Source organism: Mya arenaria, chromosome 14, assembly GCF_026914265.1.
Source record: "Mya arenaria isolate MELC-2E11 chromosome 14, ASM2691426v1".
NCBI lineage: Eukaryota > Metazoa > Mollusca > Bivalvia > Myida > Myidae > Mya > Mya arenaria.
The window spans coordinates 5342569-5354429 of NC_069135.1; the positions used below are offsets into that span (position 1 = coordinate 5342569).

Here is an 11861-nt window from a genome sequence, read left to right on the forward strand (position 1 = left end):
AAAATAACTTTCGTTTTCTAATTATAGTAACGTGGGTTTTTCCAATGAAATAACATGACTATAGCTGTTTTGCGTTTGTTTCAAACTGAAGTTATTTGTGCTTACTTAACTTTTGTTGAAGAAAAATAATTAATGTAATGAACACTCTTGCTACGATGGGTAAACATAACTGATCTTAAACGTGTTTAAATCTACATTCTATTTCACTATGGCCGTCAGTGTCAGCAAAACTAGAACAGATTCATTCGAGTCTTCGCTGTCTTTAAACACGGTAAGTACCTTTACTAATTTTTCGTTATTATATGCAGTTTTTTTTGCATTCTCTTCGAGTTTTTCATCTATTTTTGTATGTAACTCTAACGCCCAGTTTTGACACTTATAATAATGGGCATTATAGTGTCAATGGAATGCTGTACATGTATAACAATTATAAAAGTATGTGTTTATAATGATTAAGATTTAAATAACAAACAAAAAAAACAAAACAATAATGGTGTCTATGTACGTGTATTCTTCTGATTGTTGTTAACAATGAAAGGAAGTAACACTGCTGTTGGAATGGATAATTGTTACGTGGAAATAACAAGAGACATTACTTGGGATCCCACAGGAAAGAAAATATGACATGACTTATCTGCCCTACATAGCTTGTTCAAAGAGATAAGCTGTCGGGACATTAGATGACATACATACATACTATTCGTTTCTTTATTGATGATAATGAACAATGAGCGTATTAACTACATAATATAGCAACAAAGCCAGTCTATATATTTTAAACAATGATCAAATGATGTAATTATCTATCCCTGGATCAAACTTTTATGGTCTGTTCATCACGTAATTGGACAAAATACAGAACAGATACACACGCAAGCACCCACGCACGTACCCACAGAACCACGCACGCACGCACGCACGCACAAACGCACCCCCCACCACACACACACACACGATCAATAATAACATACAAAATTACATGACATGCGATTTAACTGATTTTTGTAGTCGATGTATAGCTTTTTAAGCTATAAAAATTTGAATCATTAGATTATGTAACTCAGAAACTGTATAAATTGCGAAAAGCTGTAGAATGCAACATGCAATGAGCTATAATTATCCATACCCACAGTCCGTTCTGTATGAATATGTCGAAACCTATTTTCAATCAAAAGTATACAACATCTTTATCATACAAGTACAATATTTTCACATACATGTACTAGCAAAGAAAAACAAATAGTACTATAGTATCTATACGTAAACAATGACTGACATAAGAGTGATCTCAACACCTTTAAAGGCAATAATAGAACTAGCCCAGTTAGACACTCTTAGTTTTTACGTACATACGGCTTCTTGACGTTCTTTTCATTTAGATATCATTGAATAAACACGAGGACGTATGTGTGGACCATAGCAATAGAGTTACCAACCAGATGAACCGAATTTGATCCCATTGTTAATTTAATGAATCGAAATAAACAAAGTGGCAAAACATCCAATTAAGCAGAATGTTCCAATCTCAAGTACTTACGACACAAACTATGTTAACACATGTATACATTTAATATTGATGTGCTTTTTCTGATCATTTGAGCTTTGGGGAATTTGGAGTGGCCCTATACGGCAGATGGCCCTATAAAGCAGGTGGCCCCTCAACCGGGTTTGACTGTACAAGGCAACGCCAAAACTTTAGGACTAAAGTTAATAGCACTAAGATTTATAACAAGTGTATTTCTTATTATTTTTAAATAACAAAAGGAATCCCGTTTTGTTTTTAAAGAAGATTCTTATGATATGATGACAAGAACGAAACAGAGAGTTGGCTTCAGACGTCACCAGGGTCGGGGTTATGATTTGGCCTTAAAGAAGAGCACTTTGGGAGCACATCTAGGAAAATACGCCCATATCCGTACAAAACATAGTTTTAATGGGTGTATTCGGACTCGAGGTTGTTGCAATGAAAACATTTAGTCATTGAAATCTGAAAAAGTTTTTTCAATGGCATTCTTTTCGTATTATAACTCAGACATCAACATAAAAAAGTATTTATTTTTGTTTGAGGGTGCGCGCGCCGGGTTCAACTTCAATTTTTTATCCGATAGTGATCACTGCAATCATGTTTCCATGGTGACTGCTCTGGCAAGTTTAGAAGTAACACTTACATTCACAACTGCTGAAAGATAAATTTAAACTAATAATAAGTGCAGCATAAGTAGCACACGACCTGCCCAATAATGTTTTTATTTTTATTCGATTCAGACTATAGTAATTTTCTTAAAGTTTAACTTACCGACGATTCGATAGCTTTATCCTTAGACTCTCATTTTCTACAGGTTGGCTCCACTCCAAGACTTGTCATAGCGATCGACTTCGGTACCTTTGCAAGCGGATACGCCCTTCAGTGGAGGAGCGACTTTGATAATGACAGACTGAGAATACACACGAATACAAGATGGAATAATGGTGGATTTTGTACATACAAGACTCCCACAGCGCTGCTCTTAAGGGTAAGATGACAACGTTTTAAGGCAATGTTCTAGTGATTACCAGGCTTAAACAATGGTCGGATATTCTAACCCCTTTCCAATGTGATGGATTTTTTTAAGTCGTACATATTTACTAATTTAAAGTTTGTCTTCCAGTGTTATTTTCCAGTTCAATGATTTGAGAAGTCAAATGACACAAAAACAGATTCGAATATGTGTTCCTAAATTTCTTGTAAAGGCCTACAGGTTGTCGTTTCAGTAAATATCTAAGTCGATATCAGTAACGACTGAAATCCTTTACTGAAACGACCTCTGATACTGATATCAGATAATACATAGCTCGAGATGTTCGAACTTCCGGATTTACGTGAAAAGGGATAATACTCTCTTATTATTGGCCTTTGAAATATTTTCCTATCATGTTTTAGTTGAACAGTGGTGAAAAAAGAATACATGCCAGTAATATCCTAGTCATTTGTTTTTTTTATTGCTTTTAGTGTTTGTTAACAATGATTTGTCATGAACTGGCAATACCAAAAAGACATACTATCCCTACTCTTAAAGTGACACTCTTATTCAAAGTCAATACATACACATGTATAACAAACATGAATCTAAACTAATAAATCTCTAACTACTTACCAAGAAATGTATTTATCGAAATTATTTTTTTACTTATAACAAGATTGTAACCGTGTATTTAACAGCAGAAAGCGCAGAACTATTAAATGATTGGTGATTGCTTAAATATTTAGTGTGGTCTACTATAGTATGATAAGGTAGAAATACCGTGTTTTATGCTCATTTCTTTCAAATTAAACTCGGTATCCTTCATAAGAACCATTTGTAATGACATGTATTCATTCTTTTGAAATATTGAAACAACATTATTAATTGTGGTAAAAATTATTTGGCAGTAAGAATAAATCTTTAAGCTTTGCATTTTCTTGTTCCCTTTACCTACTTGCCTCGTTGTTTAAACACGTATAAACTACATGTGCTTTTCACATTAGTTTAATTTAATTTATGTTTATATCCAATCGTAAACTCCTATTGCAGCCCGATGGGGGAGTCGAAGAATTCGGTTACAAGGCAGAAACTCGATACTATGAACTGGAAGACGAAGGGCACAACCCGGATGACTGGTCCTTCTTCAGAAACTTCAAAATGGTCCTCTACCGGGCAGATGTAAGGCACATGAACAAATCATGTTATCAATTGATTTAATATGTCAGTGAGTTGTAAATCATTAAACTAACTTGTTCTTAAAAAGGTAGTCACTTATCGTATAACACTTAAATATGCATATTCACTCAAATATTTAATGATACTGTACACGAGTTTTTGGTCAAATTCGCAAGAAATTGTTAATAGTGATCTTCTTTTTTCAGTTTTACCTGTTTTTCCGTACGTGCTTGTACTAGGGAAAGTTTATTAAATGGAACGATGGGGCAACGGCGGTGCTCCGCCACTTAGTAAAAATAAAAGTCAAACTTAAAACTAATCCCTATACACATGCATATAACGCGATTCAAAACATGTGACCAATAATTTGCTTAAACTACCCTTATGGCTTCTCTCCACTAAAGCTATGTTTTGTTATGTCTTACAGGGTAACATAGACTCTGAAACGTTCGTTGAGGGAGCAGGGGGGAAGCATATGAAGGCCATCAATGTATTTGGCAAGTGCATTGAGTATATGAAGGATCATGCGATATCCCACCTGGCAGAAAATGGCCTCCCGTACCCGGAAATGGAGACCAAGTGGGTCCTTACGGTGCCTGCTATCTGGGCTGATCCTGCAAAGTCCCTCATGAGGAAAGCTGCTGAATTGGTTCGTATGTGTTTCACTGACTGTTCCAAGACAGTGTTTGTTTATTTGAGTTTATCAAGGTCTGCCCGCGCCCATTGGCTGCATTATGGCTTGAATTGTGTTTTAATGCCATAAGTGACATGAGATAGAAGTGACAGCAATTCGCAGTCAAATCCAGACATTGGAAGACTTGAAGAAACAGAGTGAGATACAAGAAATCCGGGTCCTAGCTCTTTGCGAAGAGACCTCTTGGTTCTTGAACGTGCTCGGTGTAAAGCACCGATACACGGGATGCAACTTTCCTGGGTAGAACCAGTACTGAGTACACCACTTTCCCAAGCACTACCCTTTAAATGCCAAGCGCCAGGCAAGGGAGCTACTTGAACCAGCTTTTAACGTCTTTCGGTATGACGCGGCCCGGGATCGAACCCACGACCTCCCGCTCCGTAGGCGGACGCTTAACCACAAGGCCACGGAGACAGTAACCAACACATTTGCTTATATAAATATTTGGAGGCATGCATGCATGACGTGCCTGTGTCAACACGTACGTTGTGTGTCTTTCGTTCAGGATTTGGTGGGCTTTGACATTGTGCTTGTTGAACAGGTACATCAATGTTTGGCTACTGGGTTTGTCCCTGTTTTTTTTCGATTAATTATCGGATATCGTTGTCATGGCAACCTCAATCATTTTGCCTTTGAACAATATTAGGATTAGAACTACAGGGACAAGTGTTGAAGTTTAAAACATAAATGTAAACTCTTTTAAAAGCCACAAGGTGAAGAGCCTAACGACATTGAGCAGGAGACACACGCGTACAAACACCGCAAAAGGCGACATACATTTACCAATGAATAATGATGATGTGATAGCCGCCTTGAAAAAGTCAATGGAACACAAGTTCACTGTCAAAAGTTGGCGTTATTTCCCTTGTGTCATTAATTAGCAACTAGAGGCATGACATCCTACATTTGTTCTTGCCTAGTTCGTATGGCTACAAGATTATTAATTGTTTGACGAACTTTTCCATTATTACAGGCAGGGATACGAGGTGAGAATTTAAGTATCGCTCTTGAACCGGAGTGTGCAGCGATATACTGTAGTCAAATCCCCGCCAATCAGCTGGAGATAGAAGGGGATGGCGGCCGTTTGAGGCATGTTGCTGCGCCCGAGTCTGTTGTTATGGTGATAGACATGGGAGGTAATTATATTTGTATAAGTTTGAATGAGACATTAAACAAACTCATGGAAGGTGTTTTCCTGATGTATGTCCAATGCTTACAAAAGTCACGTAAATGTAAATAATTGTTTTTTAACTCTTGTAGGAGTTTTCTTACGTAAATCATTTCAAAAACATTCATGTTTAACCTTAAAACTGAAACAACAGGACATGGACACCACTTACATGTATGCTATCCACAATAATATCACTAATTCTACAGGCGGAACAGTTGACATCACGACCGTCAGGATTAATAAGGACGGTACAATGGACCACGTCCAGATCACAGGAGGAGGCCCCTGGGGAGGGACAAGGGTGGATGACAAGTTCTTTACGCTGTTGAGGGATCTGATTGGCCAGAAAGTGATGGAGGAATTCTGCACCAAACATCCAAATGACGAATATGATTTGAGAATGGATTTTGAAGCCCGGAAACGTGAGGTTAGTAACAATAAAATATATGAAGTTCCCTGGCTTAGTTTGATTGAGACCAGTAAAACAACATAATAATGTCATTTTGCAATACATTTGTCATTTCAAGTTTTTATAAGGGAATATGTATTTATGATAAAAATGGCATCCCGATCCCCCCCAAAAAATAAATAAAAATAAATAATAAAATGATAATAAATAAAATAAAACAAAGAGTATTCTTATTATTAAGACTTTACCATTATTGAAATTTGTTGATGCGAATCTTATAAAGTGTCTCATATTACATTCGTTTTCTTAAGGTGAAATATAAGGACGACCCTAAGGGGATGGAGAGATTCCGAATCCGTCTGCCAAATTCGCTAAAGGACATCTGGGAAAGGCACGAGGGAAAGAAAATCGGCGAAATTTTAAAAGGAGAAGAATTCACAAACAGAAGCGTTCGGTTTATGTCTGGCCGACTGTCGTTCGATCCCTCAATCATGGCAGATTTCTTTGAAGATTCTGTAACAGACATTGTCAACTATATAGGCACAACTCTCTCCGATCCAAACGTCGAGGGCTTGATTATCAATGCAATGATTGTTGTTGGGGGATTTGCGATGTCGGGTTATGTGATAAAGGGCATTCGTAAAGCGTTCGAGCCCCGCGGTATTCCTGTGGTACGTCCACAGGCTACGGAATTGGCTGTTCTAAATGGAGCAGTTTTGTTTGGACAGAATGAAGACATCATGACCTCTCGGATCATGCAACACACTTACGGGATTGCTTTCACGATGGAGTTTGACGAAACAAAACACATGGAAGAAACAATGTATGAAGAGAGTGGAAAGAAATGGGCAAACAATGTTTTCAGAAAGCACGTGGCAAGAGGTCAATCCGTCAAACTCGGCGAATGGATTATTGACAAGGAATACTATCCCGTGGACGATACTCAGACGTCAGCAACCGTTTACGTTTACGCCTCAAACCAGGCTGACCCTATTCACACCACCGAGTCGGGCTGTCGTTACATTGGGAACTTCGATGTTGACTTTCCTCTGCCTCAGCCTGGAGTGAAAACCAGGCGTGCAATTAAAGTAGCCATGCGATTTGGAGGAACAGAGCTTGAAGTAAAAGGCGTCAATGAAGCAACAGGCAAAACCTACAAAAAGAAGCTACGTCTGGCCTAGAGTCAAGGTCATGGGATAGAAACTGTGTAATTATGGTAAAATATGATATGACGCCAAGTCAATAAAGTTGTGTACGTTTATCGGAAATGTGCCATTGCTATAGCGACAGATACGTGTTGCCAAATCAATTGTTAACTATTAATATTATTAACAACATTCTTTTTGAAAAATTGATTAAAAAAAAACACCTTGAAATATGTATAAAGATCATGCTTGTGTGTAAGCAAGGATACTATAAGAACATCCTGAAGATCTTTATCTTAAATTATCCAATTGCTTCGTGTTACATGTATATTATTTTCATTTCTTTATATGGTTGTTTTTTGCGGGCACTTGTTTTGTCATGTATATTTCCCATGTGTTGCATTTTATTGACTTTGCATATCAATTTCTTTCTAAAAGAATTATGGGATGATTTATTTCTGATTAAATCTTGCTTAAATTATTAAATCTTGCTTAAATTTTGTCTTTTATTGCATAATCAATTAAACCGAACATTTATGGTCTGGCCCTGTTCGGTGATATTATATATATTAGTTTAGTCTATAATGCTTAAACCATTTGGCTCTCAACGGACGGGATCTTCGTTAGACATTTGTCGGCAGGGCCTGTGTCTTTAAACCTGATCTTCGTTAGACGTGTGTCGACAGGACCTGTGTCTCTAAACGGGATCTTCGTTAGACATAAGTCCACAGGGCCTGTGTCTCTAAACCTGATCTCTGTTAGACATTTGTCGACAGGGCCTGTGTCTCTAAATCTGGTCTTCGTTAGACATTTGTCGACAGGGCCTGTGTCTCTAAACCTGATCTTCGTTAGACATTTGTCGACAGGGCCTGTGTCTCTAAACCTGATCTTCGTTAGACATTTGTCGACAGGGCCTGTGTCTCTAAACCTGATCTTCGTTAGACATTTGACTACCTGTGTCTCTAAACCTGATCTTCGTAAGATATTTGTCGACAGGGCCTGTGTCTCTAAACGGGATCTTCGTTAGACATTTGTCGACAGGGCCTGTGTCTCTAAACGGGATCTTCGTTAGACATTTGTCAACAGGACCTGTGTCTCTGAACGGGATATTCGTTTGACATTTGTCGACAGGGCCTGTGTCTCTAAACGGGATCTTCGTTAGATATTTGTCGACAGGGCCTGTGTCTCTAAACGGGATCTTCCCTTAGACATTTGTTGACAGGACCTGTGTCTCTAAACCTGATCCTGGTTAGACATATGTCGACAAGGCATGTGTCTCTTTACGTGATCTTCGTTAGACATTTGTCGACAAGGCATGTGTCTCTAAACCTGATCTTCGTTAGATATTTGTCGACAGAGCCTGTGTTTCTAAACCTGATCTTCGTTAAACATTTGTCGACAGGGCCTGTGTCTTAAAACCTGATCTTCGTTAGACATTTGTCGACAGGACCTGTGTCTCTAAACGGGATCTTCGTTAGACATTTGTCGACAGGTCATGTGTCTCTAAACCTGATCTTCGTTAGACATTTGTCGACAGGACCTGTATCTCTAAACGGCATCTTCATTAGACATTTGTCGACAGGGCCTGTGTCTCTAAACGGCACCTTCGTTAGACATTTGTCGACATGGCTTGTGTCTCTAAACGGGATCTTCGTTAGACATTTGTCGACAGGGCCTGTATCTCTAAACGGCATCTTCGTTAGACATTTGTCGACAGGACCTGTGTCTCTAAACGGGATCTTCGTTAGACATTTGTCGACAGGGCATGTGTCTCTAAACGGGATCTTCGTTAGACATTTGTCGACAGGGCCTGTGTCTCTAAACGGCATCTTCGTTAGACATTTGTCGACATGGCTTGTGTCTCTAAACGGGATCTTCTTTAGACATTTGTCGACAGGGCCTGTGTCTCTAAACGGGATCTTCGTTAGACATTTGTCGACAGGACCTGTATCTCTAAACGGCATCTTCATTAGACATTTGTCGACAGGGCCTGTGTCTCTAAACGGGATCTTCGTTAGACATTTGTCGACAGGACCTGTATCTCTAAACGGCATCTTCATTAGACATTTGTCGACATGGCTTTTGTCTCTAAACGGCATGTTCGTTAGACATTTGTCGACAGGACCTGTATCTCTAAACGGAATCTTCTTTATACATTTGTCGACATGGCTTTTGTCTCTAAACGGCATCTTCATTAGACATTTGTCGACAGGACCTGTGTTTTTAAACGGCATCTTCATTAGATATTTGTCGACATGGCTTTTTTCTCTAAACGGCATCTTCGTTAGACATCTGTAAACCGGACATGTATCTCTAAACGGGATCTTCGTTAGACATTTGTCTACAGGTCTTATGACTTGTCTTTGCAGTTGCCAATGACTTGGTTCAAGAAAGCTTGTCGTTAACATTTGAGACAATCGAGTTAAAAATATCTAACCTGTAACTGCAATTATACAGTGAAAACTACAAAGTCAAGCCCGGTAGTCAAACATTCAAGTTTATTGAGAAGCTCGGAGTAAGGACCGAGAGGCACAAGTGACACAAACATTGTCAGCACAGAAATTAAAACAGCGTTACCAGCAAATCTTTACCAACCATTCCCATTTACATGAATAACATCAAAACAGATAGACATCATCAAATGTTAAACAAATAATGATTTGAAATATAAAAATAAATTGTTATGTTTTTTGTTTTTGTTTTCAAAATGTTTTGTATCTTATTGTAATTATTTTTAGAATACTATGGCAGATGGAATCACACCCATCAACTGAAGATGGTGGTTAATTCCCCCAAAGACTTCGTCTAATGTCTGCGATGACTAAAGTGTGACTGTGTATCAATGCAATGGAGCAAAACAATGCTATTTATATATAACTGATAACTAGTTAATCACTTACCACTTATCCAAAATATTGCTAACTGGTAAGTGATTAACTAGTTACGTAACTAGTTAATCACTTAACTAACTAGTTTATTATGTGGTTAACTAATTACGCAACTAGTTAACCACTTAACATTAAGCTGGAAAATAATACAAGAATGGCAGTTGTATGCACTAACATGCATTTATTTCCCGTTATGATCTTTTATTTATTGAAAAAAAATAACTAGTAACGTAACTAGTTAACGACTTAATTAACTACTTAGTTATATGGTTACCTGGTTACGTAACTAGTTAACCTCTTAATTAACTAGTTAGTTATATGGTTATCTGGTGGCAGAAGTATGCCACATAGTGTGTGGAAAGAAATTTTAAGGTTAAAAAGCTTCAAGAATATGAATGACACAAAACAGATAAAACATAAGAAACGGAAATCCGTGGGTTGAAGTATGCCATTACGACAAATATAATTAGAAGAAAAATATTCTTAATATGTCTCATAACTTGATGAAAAGCTAATTGAATAAAGTAATGTCATTGTTGTCATAAAGTATAAGTCTACATGTAACCTAAATTTACTTTGTCATTGGAAGATAAGTGTCTTCTATTCGTTGAGTCGATGAAACAGTTACTGTTTATAGCCATATTTGAATAGTTTTCTTTTATAAAATAATAACCACATATCGTAAGAAAGAAATATCGAAGGGATTTTCAAAACCAACTGTAAGATAACGAGGAGTTCTTTCAACGTTATGATATACTTTTAATCAAACAGGAACCTTCTTTGGTTCCGATGCATATTGTACTGAAATAAAGAACATATATCACAATACATGCATATGCAATGTATTAATAGATAAAATGAAAACTCATAGAATATATAGAATATGTATGTTGCAAAACTAACAGATATTGTGAAACCTCATAGAATATATAATATTGTAATAGTATGGTTTGTCATTTGTCCGAAATGCATGTCCGAAATTTATGTAACTCATAAATCAATATACCTGTTTGAAGTAAGTAGATGGAATTTCCACTGCTGCATCACATTATTATAATCCTTAGTAATTGTATGAAATGTCTAGCAAATGCTTTCTCCATAACTCTACCAGATTAACTCGTAGTTTTGAGTGCCAGCATTGAGTCAACGCTGTGCACTTGTCAAACTTGTCCGCCATTTGCATTTTGTAGGTTACAGCGTAGTAAATTATTCAAATCAGTAAATCGAGTCATTTCTAACATTTAAATGTGATTTTATATTGTATTTATGTATGATTTATTGTATTGTTTTAAATTCATATTAATATGTTGTGTGTTATTTAAGGTATCACCCCAGATCTCTAATGCTGGGGAGCACTATTGTTGAATGTTGGTGTAATGCTGGGCTCACTTATCTTATAAGCATCACTGTTTTACTTCAAAGAAGTTATTGCTGCATTATATTGTTAAAGAGTATATGTTAATTTCTCTACTTCAAGACCTTATATTCACCTTTTAAGTCAATATTATATTATTTATGTTTCATACAAAATATGAGCCGCATTACTCAGCCAGCGTTGCTGGTGAAAATACCCAATTCTGATTGGTTGAACGCCAGCATCAGCAACCACTATATAAGGCGATGAATTTTTGCGATGGAGTCAGTTGTCAGTAGTCACTCGTCTGTAGTCAGTCATCAGAGTAACCTACACTTAACTAAACCAGCCATGAAAAAGAGCTTTGCTGGTAATTTCTACATTTTTATATAAAATTCTATATTTAATACCTTAATTAACTACATATATACCTACAAAAATACTACTAGCATACTTAAACAATTAAAATACAAAACTGACTACTGGTTCCATTGCTGACTCATGTAATAAGTAATTGACTAGA

The 11861-nt window shown here is 37.1% G+C and overlaps 1 protein-coding gene across 1 annotated transcript; it reads left to right on the forward strand.

The window, feature by feature from the left end:
- Positions 1–45: 45 nt before the first annotated feature.
- LOC128216912 (heat shock 70 kDa protein 12B-like) lies at positions 46–7587 on the forward strand. The gene is made up of 7 exons (XM_052923621.1): positions 46–271; positions 2340–2513; positions 3552–3680; positions 4105–4326; positions 5345–5507; positions 5749–5969; positions 6263–7587. Exons 1-7 carry the CDS (start codon positions 209–211, stop codon positions 7130–7132), a joined length of 1842 nt encoding a protein of 613 aa, XP_052779581.1. The 5' UTR covers positions 46–208; the 3' UTR covers positions 7133–7587.
- The last annotated feature ends 4274 nt before the right edge of the window (positions 7588–11861 follow it).